At 60.9% G+C, this 17,348-nt stretch overlaps 2 protein-coding genes across 12 annotated transcripts in view; both read left to right on the top strand.

The window, feature by feature from the left end:
- The first annotated feature begins 26 nt into the window (after positions 1 to 26).
- NECAP2 (NECAP endocytosis associated 2) lies at positions 27 to 4,676 on the top strand. The gene is made up of 8 exons (XM_063353671.1): positions 27 to 205; positions 892 to 992; positions 1,097 to 1,201; positions 1,679 to 1,760; positions 2,355 to 2,463; positions 2,847 to 3,024; positions 3,175 to 3,262; positions 3,622 to 4,676. The coding sequence occupies exons 1-8, from the start codon at positions 96 to 98 to the stop codon at positions 3,668 to 3,670; spliced, it is 822 nt and encodes a 273-aa protein (XP_063209741.1). The 5' UTR covers positions 27 to 95; the 3' UTR covers positions 3,671 to 4,676.
- Positions 4,677 to 4,846: 170 nt separating this feature from the next.
- The window catches only part of CROCC (ciliary rootlet coiled-coil, rootletin), a 36,975-nt gene continuing 24,473 nt past the window's right edge, over positions 4,847 to 17,348 (top strand). For 3 of the 11 annotated variants that reach the window (XM_063353668.1, XM_063353659.1, XM_063353670.1), the window contains exons 1-13: positions 4,854 to 4,916; positions 6,007 to 6,049; positions 8,725 to 8,835; positions 9,450 to 9,635; positions 9,730 to 9,813; positions 9,907 to 9,998; positions 10,102 to 10,267; positions 11,520 to 11,626; positions 11,705 to 11,911; positions 12,026 to 12,122; positions 13,689 to 13,784; positions 14,386 to 14,535; positions 14,645 to 14,844. In XM_063353668.1, coding sequence (XP_063209738.1) covers positions 4,888 to 4,916; positions 6,007 to 6,049; positions 8,725 to 8,835; positions 9,450 to 9,635; positions 9,730 to 9,813; positions 9,907 to 9,998; positions 10,102 to 10,267; positions 11,520 to 11,626; positions 11,705 to 11,911; positions 12,026 to 12,122; positions 13,689 to 13,784; positions 14,386 to 14,535; positions 14,645 to 14,844 — 1,568 coding nt within the window. In that variant the 5' untranslated portion in view covers positions 4,854 to 4,887. Of the gene's footprint in view, positions 4,917 to 5,510; positions 5,709 to 6,006; positions 6,169 to 6,335; positions 6,615 to 6,845; positions 6,930 to 8,683; positions 8,836 to 9,449; positions 9,636 to 9,729; positions 9,814 to 9,906; positions 9,999 to 10,101; positions 10,268 to 11,519; positions 11,627 to 11,704; positions 11,912 to 12,025; positions 12,123 to 13,688; positions 13,785 to 14,385; positions 14,536 to 14,644; positions 14,845 to 17,348 lie in introns of those variants that run through there. The other 8 variants (XM_063353660.1, XM_063353669.1, XM_063353662.1 and 5 more) reach the window with 8 other exon arrangements.

Here is a 17,348-nt window from a genome sequence, read left to right as displayed (position 1 = left end):
GCCGGGGGGGTGGGCGGGGCGGGGGCGTTACCATAGAGGCGGGCCGGAGCAGCGAGGCGGGGGGGCAGAGCGGCGGCGGGCGGAGTTCCGCCGCGATGGCGGCCATGGCGGCGGCAGAGGAGGAGGAGTACGAGGCGGTGCTGTGCGTGAAGCCGGCGGTACACGTCTACCGGGTGCCGCCGCGGGCCTCCAACCGCGGTTACAGGTGGGGCCTGCCCCTCTCCCCTCCTCCCCCTCCCGCTGTGGGGTGCCTCTGCCCGCCGTTGGGTTACGTGGCGGCTGTCCCCTCCCTCCCCGCAGGCTGTCTGCCCCTCCTGTCATGGGGCTGTGTGGGGTTTGCCCCCCTCCCCGTGGCGTCCCCTCCCCGTAAGGTGTAGGAGACCTGCCCCTCACCGTGGGGCAGCCAGGCCCGCCCCCTATGAGGTATCTCTGCCCCCTATCCCGGCCCACAGCGGGGTATCTCCATCCCCCCGTGTGTTCTGGGGCTCCTCAGTCCTCAGCCTGGACTGAAGGCTGCCCTGGCAGAGCCAGGCTGCAGCCAGTGCGGCTCAGCACCCCCGAGAAACTGCTTTCGAGCTGGAGATCCGGTGGAAAGGGAAGCGAAACCTCTTATGCAATTCTTAACCGGGCCCCGCTGGGACCTGACACCCGGTTTTGCAGGGGCCCAGCTGGTTTGGAGGGAAACGACAGATGTCGTGACAAATCCACCTCCTTCCGCAGCGAGCGTGGGTGCAGGCAGGTTCTCGCTTGCGCTGCTTCGGTGCTGTTGATGAGGGGAGTTGGGCAGATAAGCTCTGTGACGTGTTATGGGGGCATTAAAATAGGTCAGTGGTGTTGCCTGGGACGGTGAGAGGCAGCTCAGACGTTGGTCGCCATTTCCTCTTTCTCCAGAGCTGCAGAGTGGCAGCTGGACCAGCCAGCATGGAGCGGCAGGCTACGGATCACCGCCAAGGGCAAGATCGCGTACATCAAGCTAGAAGACAAGACCTCAGGTAAGAAGGGGGGAAGGCGACAGCTCCACACCTCTTTGTGGGGAGGAACATGATGTAGGGACGCTACGCCCCGGTGTTAACCCACTTCCATTTCTCTTTTTCAGGAGAACTTTTTGCCCAGGCGCCCGTGGAGCAGTTCCCTGGCATCGCTGTGGAGAGCGTGACGGACTCCAGCAGATATTTTGTCATCCGGATTGAAGATGGGAACGGTACGTCGCGATATGTGGGGAACAGATTGGGGGAATCGCCTCAGAAAGCCTTTAGTGCCCTCGCTGCTCTAGTTTGTGAAGGATTCTTGCTTTCAAGGGCTAAATATTCCCAGCATACGGTGGCAAAGGGATGAATTATCTCACTCCCACGTGCCAACTGTGCTCTGTCCTTCACTAGGAATAAAACCAGTTTAATTTTGCTGCTCGATGTCAGCATGAGGACGCCTCTGCGTGAAAAATCATCACCATGATGCCAACCTCTGCTTTGTCTTGTATTAATTTAAAAGCGGGTTTTACTAAGCCCGTATGTGCAACCAACAAGCTAAAGATATCTCCAGGCCCATAGCTCAGTCTCCGGAGTCCCAGCTCCAGCTGGAGGAGGCAGAGGGCACGGTGGTGTGTGGGATGGGGTATCCCCTCCCTCTTCCTCTGCCACTTTGTGGCTCCAGCCCTTCCTTACTCTTCCTCCTTCTCCAGGCCGCCGAGCTTTCATCGGAGTCGGCTTTGTCGACCGAGGGGATGCTTTTGACTTCAACGTGGCTCTCCAAGACCATTTCAAGTGAGTTTGCGCCTCTCCAAGACCATTTTAAGTGAGTTTGCGCCTCTCCCCGTGTCCCCTCAGCTCTTTTTGCCCGTGTCTGCCAGAAACGGAGAGGAAGAGGAAGCTGTCGGCTCCTGTCGTGCTTGAGTGGGCAAGCGTGGTGTAAAGAGGTGGAAACGCCTGTTCCTCTGCGCAGCCTTTGTGCAGGCAGCTCTTCCTCCCTCAAGTATTTCCCAGCAGGCTCCCAAACTGGGCTTCCCAGTCTAAAATTGGCCAAATTCCCTAATTCCATTCCTTCTCTTCACATGCCACCAGTAAGGGGCTGCTCCTGAGGGACTGGGACGCTGCTCCGGCTGCTGGGAGATAGCCGGGTTTTGGGGCAGGGTGGGATGTGCTGCTGGCCGGAGCGTCCATGCGGCTCGAGCCGTTGATAGGAATCATTCCCCCGGCGCTGCCCGTAGCACCTTGCTCCGGCTGGTGAGGTCTCCGATCACATCCAGCACCTTTGAAGAGCTGCTTTTGGGCAGAGGGGATGATCTGGAGCAGGATTTGTCCGGGAGAGCCCCAGGCTGGTGGTTGACGTCTCCTTTTCTGCTTATTTAATTCCTGCAGGTGGGTGAGGCAGCAGAGCGAGCTGGCCAAACAGGCCGAGAACCCCGATCAGGGACCCAAACTGGATCTGGGCTTCAAGGAGGGGCAAACCATCAAACTCAACATCGCGGTGAGGGGCTTTTCCAGCTAAATCCGCCCCCGACGTTTCCCTTGGGGTTGGCACAAGAGGAAGCAGCGGCTTCTCCCCAAAATCCCCGTGCAGGGGGAAGCCCGGTGCAGAGCCCTTTGTGATAACGCCACGTGCAGTGAGGGGGTGTCTTAGTGTTCCTAGTTACAGATCCAGGTCTGAGAGTTCGTGGTGGGGGTTTGCGGATAAAAAACATCCTTACTTTGATGCCTCTTGCTCCTCTGGCAGTGGGATGTCGCAGCACAGCTGGATGTTTCCCCCAGAATAAAGCAATTTGGTTTCGTGTGAGCCGTCCCTGGGAGAAATCGCGCTCCGGCTCTGGATTTAAATGTGATACCACCCAAGTTTCCCCTCTCTTCTTCCAGAATATGAAGAAAAAGGAAGGAACAACAGGGAACACCAGACCGCGTCCTGCAGGTCTTGGGGGCCTGAGCTTGCTCCCACCACCTCCCGGAGGAAAATCTTCCGCGTCGGTTTGTCCTTCCGGAGAGCGGCCGTCTTCGCTCTCCACACCCGCCCACCTCCCGGGTACCCCCATCACAGGTCCGTGATCACGCGGCGACGACTAAAGCTCCTTAGATTCACTTTTATCCATCCAAGTTGGGCAAAGAGTGGGGGGAATCTGGGAATAAGAGTGGGAAATAACTCCTGATGTTTGTTTTCTCTCTTCCCGACTTTCCTGGCTGCCGACAGACTCCCTCTTGGCCTGGCCGCAGCCCGCTGCTGCCCCCTCTGCTGCCGCTGCCGCCGATGTCTGGGGAGACTTTGCCAAAGCTTCGGGGTGAGGCCGTGTGGGGTTTGTATGTGGCACGGGCGATGCCCGCAGCGATAAAACCCCCCCGTCCGAACCAAATCCCGCTGTTTTTGCTGGGGGTGGGGGCGTGGCTCTGTGCAAACACCCCTTTGGGATTTAAAAGCGGCTCTGACAGCGTGTATCCCAAATTCCCCCGGTTCAGAGCAGCTCCGTGGGCGCTGCCTTCCTCTTCCTCCCAGCACCGGTGCCGTGCAGTGGGGAGAGCTTTGGCACGACCCCAGAGGACCCATTTCTGGCCCCCTGGCTCCCTCCCCACGTTCCGCAGTCCCTTTCAGTGTCTAAAAGCTCGTTTTTCCCCTCTTTTTTTTCCCTCTCTCTCTCTCCAGGTCGGCTTCTAACCAGGCTCAGGCGAACGCAGGTTGGGTTCAGTTCTGAGCCCGGCCCCTCGTCCCTTCTTCCCCCGCGCGCGGGTGCTGGGATCGTCACCATTCCTTCAGGACCAAAGCAGGGGCTTCGGCACACCCAGCTCCTTAAATATACCCCCCCCCCCCGGCCCACCCCCGGCGTCGAAACGCTGAAACAAATGCCGGAGAGCAAAGGAACACGTGCCTTAAAACACTCCATGCCAGCGCCCTCCGCCTTGGGGGGGCCTTGTATATTTTTACCTGGATCGCAGCGAACCTCCGAGGCTTCTCCTTTCTGCAAAAAAAAAAAAAAAAAAAAAGAAAAAAGAAAAAAAGCCGTCAGCTTCGTCACCTCTCCTTAATTAACGAGAGGGCGAGCGAGCGCTCGGAGCAGGGGGGAAACTCTGCCTTAATTAAGGTAATTTTGGCGAAAGGTTTGTGGGACGGAGCCTCCTGGGAGCTTTTCTCCTCGCGTATTTGGGCTGGATGAATCCTTCCCTCGGCGGGGAGCGTCCTGCGGGAGACACCTCGCCTGCGGATTCCGGACGAACCAGCTGCCGAGGCTTCACCCCACTTATTTTCTGAGCGCTTCTCTCTGCGATGCGGGATTAGGGGGGGGGGACGGGGACGGAGCCGGACCGCTGCGTTTTGATGCTGAAATTCCTTATTTTCTTGCTCCGGGAAGATTATTTTTTCACCTCTATTTTGAAAAGAGAGATTTTTATTAATATTTTTTTTTTTCTCTTTTTTTTTTTTTTTACTTCTTTCTGCGGACATTTTATGACGCGATATACGCAATGAAGGACGGAACGGAGTCGGTCTCTTTGACAGAGCTGGGGCTGAGATTCCTCTTTAAACAAATAAATATTTTCTTACCTATTTATATTAAGGCTTTTCAGTCTACAAAGTCCCGCTTTATATTTTTTATTTTTTTTTTTTTTCCAGCGCCTCGGGGTTTGTTTTTTTTTTTTTTTTTTTTATTATTTCTATTTCCAACTGGATGACCAGCATTTTGGTTTCGGGGCTTCACTTCGCCTGGCAGCGAGCGTGCGAACCCAGGTGAGAGCTGTGTCAATTTAAAGCGAATAATAAAATGGTTTTAATGCCAAATATTAATTGTTTTTAACCCCCCCACCCCCCCACAATGGAGACTGTGGTGAGTTTTGTGGTTCCCCCTCCTTCCTGCTGTCGAGGAGACTCTGTGGGACAGCGAAGCACAACAGACGCTTGTTGCTTAGCAGTGCTTTTATGGTGGCGGAGGGCTCCGGGAGGGGAAGGTGAGGAGAAAAATGGGGGGAAAAATAAGATTTTTTGCATCCCCGGAGCGAGGGGGGAACCTCCATGCAGCTCCCGCTGACCGGAGGCGTCTGAGAATCCAGAAATCCTCTTGGGGAGGAGAAATGCCACTTTGCTGGGGTGCGGGGTTGGGAAGCGAACGGCCGGGAGATGCCGACCCTCTCCGGAGCGTGGCTCGGGGTTGGGAAGCGAGCGGCCGGGAGATGCCGACCCTCTCCGGAGCGTGGCTCGGGGTTGGGAAGCGAGCGGCCGGGAGATGCCGACCCTCTCCGGAGCGTGGCTCGGGGTTGGATCCCTGATTTATTTTGGGAGCGGGGATGCCGCCAGCCCCCGCCACGGGGGGATTTTGAGCTCGCCTTGGGGATTTACCGATGGCTTTCCCTGCTGGAGTGGGGGCAGAAAGCCTTTAATTACCCCGGGGGGTAAAAATTGCTGCCCCGGGGCGGCTGCGTTAGAGGGGACACACGTCCCGGGGGGGGTTTAATGCCGCTTCGCCCCCGTAGCAACCCTGCCACGCTCCACCCCAAGGCTTTTCCTGCCAGAGCAAACCCTTGGCTTTTAATGAGCTTAACGAGGGCCGGGATTTAACGAAAGGGCCGGCTGACTCTCTCCAAGGAGCTCTTTTCCCCGGCGGGGGCCAGCACCATCCTGCCCGGCGGGGGTCAGAGCGGCAAAGTGAGCCCATTTCCACCCATTTTGGCTACGGGGAAGCGCCGGGAGCTGCTATTTTTTTATATTTTCCTTTATTTTCCTCCTTCCCCTCCCGCCGAGAGGTTGGTCGGTTTTATTTACAAAGCTTGACCGAGGCTGGGGGGGAGGGAAGGGGGTGGGGGGGACGGGGGACGGAATATTTTGTGGTATTTTTTGGGGGGGCGGGTGGTAAAATGTCGCCGGCGGTGGCGTGGGGACCCCCGAGGTGGCCAGGAAGAGGAGGGTCCCCGCTCCCTCCGTCACGCAGGGAGGGGAAAACAAAAAAAAAAAACAAAAAACAAAAAAAAGAAACAAAAACCAAAACAAAACCCAGGATTTCGGGCTAATCCCGACCACGCATCCGCTTTTCCCCGCTCGCAGGCGACCGGCCCAAACCGCGGCCCCCAAAAATCCCAGGAAAAGGGTGGGTTTTTTTCGGAGCCAGGAGGCCGCGGCGAGGGGGTGCGCGGGGCTTGGGGACCCCCCCGCCATCCCGGGGAGCCCATGAGGGAAGCGGAGCCCACGGAGGAGGCTGTGGTTGAGGTGGGTGTCCCCGTCCCCGTCCCCCCCCCACTCCTTGTCCCCAGCGGGAACTGGTGGCTGCTCTCGCGGGAGCGGCCGCGGCACGGGGTGGGGGGGGGCGGCGGGTTTGGGGAAAAAAACCCCACTTTTACGGTGGTTTTAGAGGGGGGGGAGTGGGGCTTTTGTGCTGGGAAATGCAAATCCGCAGCGGGTTTGGGACAGCAACTCCGAATCCGCAGAGTTTTTGCGATTGCAACGGCAAACGCGCAGCGGTTTCGGGATTGTAAACAGAAACGTGCAGCGGTTTGGGGATCGCGGCTGCAAACCTGCAGCGGTTTCGGGGCAGGAAACGCAGATTTGCAGCGGTTCAACGACCCCGACGGCGAATTTGGCGGCAGTTTTGCAATTGCAGCCGCAAATCGGCAGCGGGTTTGGGATCGCGGCCGCGGATCTGCAGCCGTTTTGGGGTAGGAAACACAAATCCGCAGGGGTTTAATGATCATAACTGCAAATTCGAGGCAGTTTTTGCGACTGCGGCTAAAAATCTGCAGCGGGTTTGGGATTGCAGCTGCAAAACTGCCGGGGTTTCGGGGCAGGAAACGCAAATTTGCAGCGGTTCGATGATCGCGACGGCGAATTTGGCGGCGGTTTGGCAATTGCAGCTGCAAATCTGCGGCAGTTTCGCGATAGCGGCTCCGGACCCGCGGAGGTTTTGCGACCGCGGCGGCAAATTTGCGGCGGTTGCGTGATCGCAAGGACAAATCTGCGGGGGTTTAACGACCGTAAGTGCAAAACCTGCAGCTGTTTTGCCATCAGAAGCGCAACTCTGCAGCAGTTTTACGATCCAACCTGCAAATTTGCAGCAGTTTCACGGTCGCGGCTGGGAGCCTGCAGCGGTTTCGCGAGCAGAAACACAAATCCGCAGCGCTTTTATGACGATAACTGCAAATTTGCGGCAGTTTTGCGGTTGCGGCTATAAATCTGCAGGGGTTTGGGGGTTGCAAATGCAAGTCTGCAGCCGTTTCGCAATCGGAAACACAAATTCGCAGCGCTTTCACGATCGTAGCTGCAAATCTGCGGCAGTTTTGTGCGGGCAGCTACGAATCTGCAGCGGGTTCGTGACAGGAGCCATGAACCCGCAGAGGTTTTGCGCTTGCGACGGCAAATTTGCAGCGGTTTCGGGATAGGAAACGCAAATCTGCAGCAGTTTTATGACCGGAGTTGCAAATTTGCAGCGGTTTTGCGATTGCGGCCGTACATCTGCAGCGGTTTTGCGACCGCGAACGCAAATCGGCAGCGGTTTCCGTGGTCAGAAACGCAAATTTGCAGCAGTTCAATGATCGTAACGGCAAATTTGAGGCAGTTTTGTGATTGCAGCTATAAATCCGCGGCGCTTTTGTGCCTGCGGCTGCAAATCCGCAGCGGTTTTGTGATTGCAAAGGCAAGCCTGCAGCGATTTCGCGACCAGAAACACGAAGTCGCAGCAGTTTTACGATCAAAATTGCAAACCCGAAGCGGTTTTGCGGTTGCAGCTGTAAATCCGCAGCAGTTTTGTGACTTGCCACTCTGAATCCGCCGCGGGTTTGTGATCAGAGACACAAATTCGCAGCGGTTCAATGCTGATAACCGCAAATTTGTGGCAGTTTTGTGATTGCCAACGCAAGTCTCCAGCAGTTTCATGATCCCAAATGCAAATTTGGAGCAGTTTAATGCCGATAACCGCAAATTTGCGGCAGTTTTGCGACTGCAGCTGTAGATCTGCAGCGGTTCTGTGACAGCGGCTGTGAATCTGCGGCGGGTTTGCGATCCCAAGCGCAAACCTGCGGCGGTTTTGTCATTGCAACTGCGAATCTGCCGCCGTTTCACGATCAGAAACACAAATTTGCATCAGTGTTAGGATCAAAACTGCAAACCTGACGCAGTTTTGCGGTTGCAGCTGTAAATCCGCAGCGGGTTTGCGACTGTGACTGCAAATCTGCAGCGGCTTCGAGGTCAGAAACGGAGATTTTCGGCTGTTTTGTGGTGGCGACTGCAAATTCGCGGCAGTTTCGTGATTGCAGCTATGAATCCGCTGCGGTCTTGCAAGCGCGAACGCGCTTCTGTAGCCGTCTTGCCATCGCACCCGCAAATTTGCGGCGGTTTTGCCATCGCAGGCGCAAATCTGCGGCGCTCTTGGCGATGGCAACGGCAAATCTGCGGCGGTTTTGTGACGGCAGCGGCGAATCGCCAGCGCTCTCGCGATCGCAACCGCAAGCCTGCCGCGGTCTTGCCCTTCCAAACGCGCGCTCGCCGTGGTTTTTTGCAACCGCAGGCGCGGATCGGCGGCCGATTTGCCGTTGCAAACTGCACTGCGTTGAGTGTGTCGGGCTGGCGCGGGGCCAAGCCTTTGCATTTTGGGGGAAAGAAAAGTGCTTTTTGTTGCCTCGGCCGAGCACGTGGGGAAGGCCCAGCTCAAGAACAAAGGGCATCTTGGCTCCATCCCCGGAGCCGGATCCCGATCCCGGGAGGCGTCCTGAGCCCCGTCCCCGTCCCGCAGCGGCCGTCGCGGGGGCCATGTCCTCGTTGCTGTCCCTCCAGGAGGAGAACCGCATCCTGCAGCAGGAGCTGTCGCGCGTGGAGGACTTGCTGGCTCAGAGCCGGGCCGAGCGCGATGAGTTGGCCATCAAGTACAACGCCATCAGCGAGCGGGTAAAGTCACCCCCTGGCTTAACCCCAAACTCCCCCGTTTTAACCCCTAAATCAAGGCGGTGGGAAGCTGCAACCTTGGCGTTCCCCGCGCTCGGAGGGGGAGATGCCGCGGCGTCCCGGTGATGGGAATTTCGGTGCCGTGCATCCGACTTGTCCGGACCCGTCCTGGCTTGTCGGGGCTTGTCCTGCGGGATGCACAAAGCATCCCTCCCCCCATCCCTATTTTATTTATCCCGCTGCTTTTCAGGAAGCATCGGCATCCCTCGCCTTTGCATCCCTTCGCCACGGCAACGGGGGAATTAAACAGGGCTTTGGGCAGCGGCCAGATGCTGAACGTGGCTCCTGGCGGGGGGGGACACGAACCAAGGGGCTTTTTCGGCGGGGGGCAGCCCCTCTGTTCGTGCCTGGTTATTTGCAAAAAAAAAAAAAAAAAAAAAAAAAAAAAAAAAAGCAAATATCAGGAAAATAGCCCAAGGGGAATCGCCGCCACTGAGCCAGGGCCGGGGCGTCCCGAGCGAAGTCGGTGGGTGCTGGGGGAAGGAAGGAGGGGGAGGCTTTAGCATCCCGGTTTGGTGGATGGGGGTATCCCTGGCATCTCCCGCATCCCATCTCAGCTGGAGCAAACCCTGCGGCTGGAGACGGGCGAGGGGGAGACAGCGGAGAGCCGGAGCCTGGCCCAGCACAACATCGAGCTGCGGCGGCTGCTGGAGGAGGAACAAGCCGCCTACAAGCGCAAGCTGCAGGCGTACCAGGAGGGCCAGCAGCGGCAAGCCCAGCTGGTGCAGAAGCTCCAAGCCAAGGTAAATCCTTCCCGAGGGACACGGGGACATTTTGGGGACACCACCCCCCCTGCCCCAGCTTTGCAGCGTCACCCCCCCCGTCCCCTCCGCCCAGGTGTTGCAGTACAAGAAGAAATGCGGCGAAGTGGAGCAGCAGCTGCTGGAGAAGGCGACGGAGCTGGAGCAGGAGAGGCTGACGGTGAGCGATGGTTTCGGGGGAGGGTCCCCCTGTCCCAAATCCTCCCCCCATCCCCAAACTGGGGTGACAATGAGCGGGCCGATGTCCCCGCAGAGCCAGCTGGATGCGAGCAGCTCGCAGCCGGAGGAGGAGAGCAGCAACGAGCTGGAGAACGCCCTGATCCGGCTGGAGGAGGAGCAGCAGAGGTAAAAGGGGGGATCCCCGGAGAGCTGCGGGACCCCCCCCCCCCCCCCCCCGCCCCCATGGGGTGATGCTGCGGCTGTGCGTGACTCCCCCCCGCCATCCCAGGAGCAGCAGCCTGGTGCAGGTGAACTCCATGCTGCGGGAGCAGCTGGAACAAGCCAACGTGGCCAACGCGGCGCTGAGCGAGGACATCCGCAAGCTGACGGCCGACTGGGCGCGGGCGCGGGACGAGCTGGAGCAGCGGGAGGCCGAGTGGAGGCGCGAGGAGGAGGTTTGGGGGGGGTCCCGGGGATGCAGGGCCAGGGGGATGCTCGGGGACGCAGCAGGGAGCAGGATGGGAGGGTGGCGGGGAGAGGGATGCGAGGCAGAGGGATGCAGGGATGTGGCATGGAAAGGGCTGTGGGGAGGGATGAAGGATCACGGGGAGGGATGCGGGGCCACCAGGAGGGATGCAGGGCCATGGGGGATGTTGCACGGAGAAGAACTTGGGGGTGCAGGGGGTGCAGCACGTGATGGGAGGGCGACATAAGGCAGAGGGATGTGTGGATGTGGCATGGAAAGGGATGAAGGACCCCTGGGAGGGATGCAGGGCCGCCAGGAGGGACATGGGCCATGGGAGATGTCGCATGGAGAAGAATTTGGGGGTGCAGGGGGGATGCAGCACGTGATGGGAGGGCGATGCAAGTAGAGGGAAGCGGGGATGCGGTGCAGAAAGGGATGCGGGGAGGGATGAAGGATCACGGGGAGGGATGCGGGGCCACCAGGAGGGATGCAGGGCCATGGGGGATGTTGCACGGAGAAGAATTTGGAGGTGCAGGGGGTGCAGCACGTGATGGGACGGTGATGGAAGGTAGAGGGATGCAGGGATGTGGCATGGAAAGGGATGAAGGACCCGTGGGAGGGATGCAGGGCCTCCAGGAAGGATGCAGGGCCATGGGGGATGTTGCACGGAGAAGAATTTGGCAGTGCAGGGGGTGCAGCACGTGATGGGAGGGCGATGCAAGTAGAGGGATGCGGGAATGCGGCACAGAAAGGGATGTGGGGAGGGATGAAGGATCACGGGGAGGGATGCGGAGCCCTGGGGGATGTTACACGAAGAATTTGGGGTGCAGGGGATGTGGCATGTGATGGGAGGGCGATGTGAGGCAGAGGGATGTGGCATGCGGAGGGATGCAGGGCCACCAGGGAGGGATGCAGGGCCATGGGGCATGTTGCCTGGGGAAGGATTTGGGGAGGCGGCACGTGATGGGAGAGCGATGCAAGGGATGCATCCCCCATCCCTCTCCGTGCAGGGTGGAAGAGAATTGGGGTGGGGGGCTGCTGGCTGGGGAGACCCGTGGGGGGTGATGGGTGCCGACGTGGGGGGGTTGTTGCGTGGAGGTTTAGGGACCAAAGGGAGAGGGCTGGGGGAGATGGGGATGCTGGCGGGGGGGCTGCAAGGCAGAGGTGGCCGCAACGGGGAAGGGACCTGGGCAGCCGGTGGGCGCCGGGTGGGCACCGACACGGCCCCGTCCGGCGGGCAGTCCTTCAACGCCTACTTCAGCAACGAGCACAGCCGGCTCCTGACCCTCTGGAGGCAGGTGGTGGCCTTCAGGCGTCACTTCGGGGAGATGAAAGCCACCACCGAGAGGTCAGGAGGGTCCCAGGGAGGGGTTCCCCCGGGGAGCGGAGGTGACCGAGTCCGATCATCCTGCGCGTCCCGCCGCAGGGACCTGGCGGAGCTGAGGCACGAGGCGTCGCGGGCGGGCAGGGCTGCCCACGCCGCCTGCCTCCACCTGGCTGCCAACCTGCGGGTGGCCGAGAGCCAGGCGGGTGCAGCGCGGGAGAAGCAGGCCATGCGGCTGGCGCAGCTGGAGCAGCAGCTGGAGGCGCGGGCGCGGGACGCCGACCTGGAGAAAGCCGCTCTCAACGCCAGGTACCCGGCGGGGGTGGGGTTTTTTGTTTGTTTTTTTTCTGGGGGGGGGGGTGAGGGGATCCCAGGGGATAGGTGCAGGGTGGGCTGCGCTGCTGCCCGGTGTCTTTGCCGCAGGCTGGCAGAGCTGGCGGCGGCCATGGAGCGCCTGCGGGCTGAGGATGGGGAGAAGGAGCGGGCGGTGGAGGCGCTGACCCTGCAGCTGCGAAACCTGGTGAGCGCGGGGCACCCTGAGTCCCGGGATGGGATGAGGCGGGGGGTGCAGGGATGCAGGCTGGGGCGGGATGCGTGCTGCATGCCAGGGCAGGATGCGTGCCAAGCTACGATGCATGCTGAGGCATGATGCATGCCAAGCCGTGATGCATGCTGAGGCACGATGCACGCTGCATGCTGAGGCATGATGCATGCCAAGCCGGGATGCAGGCTGGGTCGGGATGCGTGCTGCATGCCAGGGCAAGATGCATGCCAAGCTACGATGCATGCTGAGGCACGATGCACGCTGCATGCTGAGGCATGATGCATGCCAAGCCGGGATGCAGGCTGGGTCAGAATGCGTGCCGCATGCCAGGGCAGGATGCGTGCCAAGCCGGGATGCAGGCTGAGGCACGATGCACAACGCATACCTGGGTAGCGTGCATGCCAAGCTGCAACGCACGATGCCCGCTGGGGCAGGATGTGTGCCAGGGTGCAGTGCGTGATGCACACCGGGGCGTGATGCGCACCAACGCCGGGGCTGCGATGCCCAGCGGGGCAGGATGCGTGCTAGAGCGTGGCGTACGAGGCACAGCAGGGCGCGATGCGTGCAGGAGCACAGTGCATGATGCGTGCTGAGCCGCGATGCACGCTGGGGCGCCGTGCACGGTGCATGCTGGGCTGGGCTGCGCACCAGGGTGCGATGGATGCTGCACGCCGTGGTGCTGCGCACACCAGGGTGTGACGCACACCAGGGCACGACGCATGCCAAACTCTGCACATGCAGTGCGTTGCAAGGCATGGTGCACGCTGGAGCGCGATGCACGATGCATGCCAGGGTGCAATGTGCAGTGCGTGCCAGGGTGCGACGCGCACCGGGGTGCGTTGCATGATGCATGCCGGGGTGTGATGCATGCCAGAGCGTCATGCCTGATGCCCTATGCAAGAGGCTCAGCTCATGCAGCGGGTGCAGCCCCTTGCAGCCTGGGTACCCCACATGCAGCAGGCGCAACCCCCAGGCAGCAGGGTGCGATGCATGCCGAGGTGCGATGCAGGACGTGTGGCGGGGCGCGGTGCATGCCAAGGCGCGATGCAGGATGCATGGCGGTGCATGCTGAGGCACGATGCAGCATGCATGGCGGGTGCGGTACATGCCGAGGTGCGATGCAGGGCGCGTGGCAGGGCATGATGCATGCTGAGGCGTGATGCAGGATGCAGGGCAGGGCGCGGTGCGTGCCAAGGCACGATGCAGGATGCACGGCGGTGCACGGTGAGGTGCAATGCAGGGTGCATGGCGGGGCAAGGTGCACGCCGAGGCATGATGCAGGACGCACGGCGGGATCCAGTGCACGCCGAGGTGCGATGCAGGGTGCGTGGTGGGATGCAGTGCATGCCAAGGCGTGATGCAGGATGCATGGTGGTGCATGCTGAGGTGCGATGCAGGATGCATGGCGGGACGTGGTGCATGCCGGGGTGTGATGCAGGACGCATGGCGGAGCGCGGTGCATGCCGGGGTGCGATGCAGTATGCGTGGCGGGACGCGGCGCATGCCGGCCGTGGCCTGACGCCGCACCGCTGGGCTCCGCAGGAGGCCTCGCGCGCCCAGGAGCCGTCGCCGGCGGAGGTGGAGGCTCTGCGCGCCGAGGTGGAGCTGCTCCGGCAGACGCTGCAGGATGTCACCCAGGTGCTGGGGGCTCCCCACTGCCCCTCCGAACCCTGCAGCCGGGGGGTCCCCTTTCCCCGCCTCAGTTTCCCCTTTTCCCAGCCTCAGTTTCCCCTCCACTGCCTAAGTTTTGCCTCCCCTTCCTCAGTTTCCCCCTCTTGCCTGTTTCCCCCCCTTTCCTCAGTTTCCCTCCTCCCTTCCTCAGTTTCCCCCCTTTCCTCAGTTTCCCCCTCCCCGCCTCAGTTCCCCCCTCTGCCTCAATTTCCCCCTCCTTCCTCAGTTTCCCCCCTCCTTCCTCAGTTTCCCCCCCCTCTGCCTCAGTTTCCCCCCTCCCTGCCCCGGTTTCCCCTTCCTCTGCCTCAGTTTTCCCCTCCTTCCTCAGTTTCCCCCCTCCCTGCCTCAATTTCCCCCTCCTTCCTCAGTTTCCCCCCTCCTCTGCCTCAGTTTCCCCCTCCTTCCTCAGTTTCCCCCCTCCTCTGCCTCAGTTTCCCCCCCTGCTTCCTCAGTTTCCCCCCCTGCTTCCTCAGTTTCCCCCTGATTCCTCAGTTTCCCCCCTCCTCTGCCTCAGTTTCCCCCCTCCCTGCCTCAGTTTCCCCTGGGTGACGGGGGTCTCCCCTCCCAGGCGGTGCTGGCAGACGACCCCGAGCAGCCGCCGCCGCCCCCCCTGGAGCCCCCGCCGTGTCCCCCCGCGTCCCCTGGCCGCGGCCTCTCCCCCAGCGCCGCCGCCGCCGCCGTGCACGCCGCCCTGCGCCGCCGCCACCTCCAGCTGCAGGTGAGCTCCGGGGGGGGAGGGGGGGGGATGGTTTGGGGGAGGTGAGGATGAGGATGATGAAGGCTGACCCCCCCTTTTTATGTGCGTGTGTCCCCCCGCATCCTCCCAGGAGGCCCGTGGCCAGGCGGAGGCCAGCCGGGAGGCGGCGGGGGGCCTGCGGCGGGCGCTGGGGGACAGCGAGCAGCGGCTGGGGACCCTGGAGCAGCGGCTGGAGCAGCTCAGCGCCGAGGCCGGGGGCTGCCGGCGGGCGCAGGACGAGGCCCTGCGAGAGGCGGCCCGGCTGCGGGCAGAGGCTGAGGTCCTGCGCAGGTACCCGCTGGCCGTCCGTCTGCCCCGAGCTCCGTCCGTCTGTCCTGAGCTCCATGTGTCCCAAGCTCCGTCCGTCTGTCCCGAGCTCCGTCCGTCTGTCCCAAGCTCTGTCCATCTGTCCCGAGGTCCGTTCGTCCGTCTTTCCTGAGCTCCGTCCGTGTGTCCTGAGCTCTGTCCGTGTGTCCCGAGCTCCGTCCGTCTGTCCCAAGCTCTGTCCATCTGTCCCGAGGTCCATTCGTCCGTCTTTCCCGAGCTCTGTCCGTGTGTCCTGAGCTCTGTCCGTGTGTCCCGAGCTCCGTCCGTCTGTCCCAAGCTCTGTCCGTCTGTCCCGAGGTCCGTTCGTCCGTCTGTCCCGAGCTCTGTCCGTGTGTCCTGAGCTCTGTCCGTGTGTCCCGAGCTCCGTCCGTCTGTCCCAAGCTCTGTCCATCTGTCCCGAGGTCCATTCGTCCGTCTTTCCCGAGCTCTGTCCGTGTGTCCTGAGCTCCGTCCGTCTGTCCCAAGCTCCGTCCATCTGTCCCAAGCTCTGTCCGTCTGTCCCGAGGTCCGTTCGTCCGTCTGTCCCGAGCTCCGTCCGTCTGTCCCGAGCTTCATCTATGTGTCCCGAGCTCCGTCCATCTGTCCTGACCTCCATGTGTCCCGAGCTCTGTCCGTCTGTCCCAAGCTCTGTCCATCTGTCCCGAGGTCCGTCTGTCTCTCCTGAGCTCTGTCCATCTGTCCCGAGCTCCATCCCTGTGTCCCAAGCTCCGTCCGTCTGTCCCAAACTCCATCCATCCCTCTGTTGCTGTCCCTGTGCTTGCGTCTGTCTGTCCCTCTGTGTCCTCGTGTGTCCGTCTGTCCCTCTGCATCCCCGCGTTGGTCCCTCTGCAGCCTTGTGTGCATCTGTCCGTCTGTCCCTCTGCGTCCTTGTGTGTCCGTCTGTCCCTCTGTGTCCCTGCACATCCATCTGTGTGTCCATCTGCCCACCCGTGTCCATCTGTCTGTCTGTGTCCGCCTGTCCGTCCGCCTGCCCACCCGTGTCCATGTGGCTGTCCATGTCTGTCTGTCCATCCATCTGCCCACCCATGTCCATCTGTCTGTGTCCGTCTGTCCGTCCGCCTGCCCACCTGTGTCCATGTGTCTGCCTGTCCATCCGTCTGCTCACCCATGTCCGTCTGCCTACCCGTTGTCTGTCTGTCCATCCATCTGCACACCCATGTCTGTCTGTCCGTCTGCGTTCACCTGTCCATCCGTCTGCCCACCCATGTCCATCTGTCCATCTGCACACCTCTGTCCATCTGTCTGTGTCCACCTGTCCGTCCATCTGCCCACCCATGTCCACATGTCCACGTCCATCCATCTGCACGCCCATGTCCATCTGTCCGCCCAACCCGTGTCCATCTGTGTCCACCTGTCCATCTGTCTGCACACCCATGTCCATCTGTCCGTGTCCACCTGTCCATCCGTCTGCTCACCCGTGTGTCTGTCCGTCCATCTGTCCATCTGTGTCCATCTGTCCATCCGTCTGCCCACCCATGTCCATCTGTCCATCCATCTGCCCACCTGTGTCCATCTGTCTGTGTCCACCTGTCCATCCGTCTGCCCACCCGTGTCCACGTGTCCACCTCCATCCCTCTGCACGCCCATGTCCATCTGCCCACCCAACCCGTGTCTGTCTGTCCACCCATGTCCATCTGTCCATCAGCCTGCCCACCCATGTCCATCTGTCCATCCATCTGCCCACCTGTGTCCATCTGTCTGTGTCCACCTGTCCATCCGTCTGCCCACCCGTGTCCACGTGTCCACCTCCATCCCTCTGCACGCCCATGTCCATCTGTCCACCCAACCCGTGTCTGTCTGTCCACCCATGTCCATCTGTCCATCAGCCTGCCCACCCATGTCCATCTGTCTGTTCGTGTCCACCTGTTTGTCCATCTGCCCACCCGTGTCCATGTGTCTGTCCATGTCTGCCTGTCCATCCGTCTGCTCACCCATGTCCGTCTGCCCACCCATTGCCTGTCTGTCCATCCATCTGCACACCCATGTCTGTCTGTCCGTCTGTGTCCACCTGTCCATCCGTCTGCTCACCCATGTCCATCTGTCCGTCCATCTGCACACCTGTGTCCATCTGTCTGTGTCCACCTGTCCATCCGTCTGCCCACCCGTGTCCACGTGTCCGCCTCCATCCACCTGCATGCCCATGTCCATCTGTCCGCCCACACGTGTCCGTCTGTCCATCTGTGTCCATCTGTCCATCTGTCTGCCCACCCATGTCCATCTGTCCATCTGCACACCCATGTCCATCTGTCCGTGTCCACCTGTCCATCCGTCTGCTCACCCGTGTGTCTGTCCATCCATCTGCCCACCTGTGTCCATCTGTCCATCTGTGTCCACCTGTCCATTCGTCTGCTCGCCCATGTCCATCTGTCCATCCACCTGCCCACCTGTGTCCATCTGTCTGTCTGTGTCCACCTGTCCATCCATCTGCCCGCCCGTGTCCATCTGTCTGTCTGTGTCCACCTGACCAT

Source organism: Chroicocephalus ridibundus, chromosome 16 (assembly GCF_963924245.1).
Source record: "Chroicocephalus ridibundus chromosome 16, bChrRid1.1, whole genome shotgun sequence".
Taxonomy (NCBI): domain Eukaryota; kingdom Metazoa; phylum Chordata; class Aves; order Charadriiformes; family Laridae; genus Chroicocephalus; species Chroicocephalus ridibundus.
This window is presented reverse-complemented; position numbering and strand designations above follow the sequence as displayed.

Coding starts and splice junctions, on each gene's coding strand:
- NECAP2 (XM_063353671.1), top strand. CDS start 96: ATGGCGGCCATGGCGGCGGCAGAGGAGGAGGAGTACGAGGCGGTGCTG. Junction 993..1,096: donor GCTAGAAGACAAGACCTCAG/GTAAGAAGGGGG, acceptor TCTCTTTTTCAG/GAGAACTTTTTGCCCAGGCG. Junction 1,202..1,678: donor CCGGATTGAAGATGGGAACG/GTACGTCGCGAT, acceptor CTCCTTCTCCAG/GCCGCCGAGCTTTCATCGGA.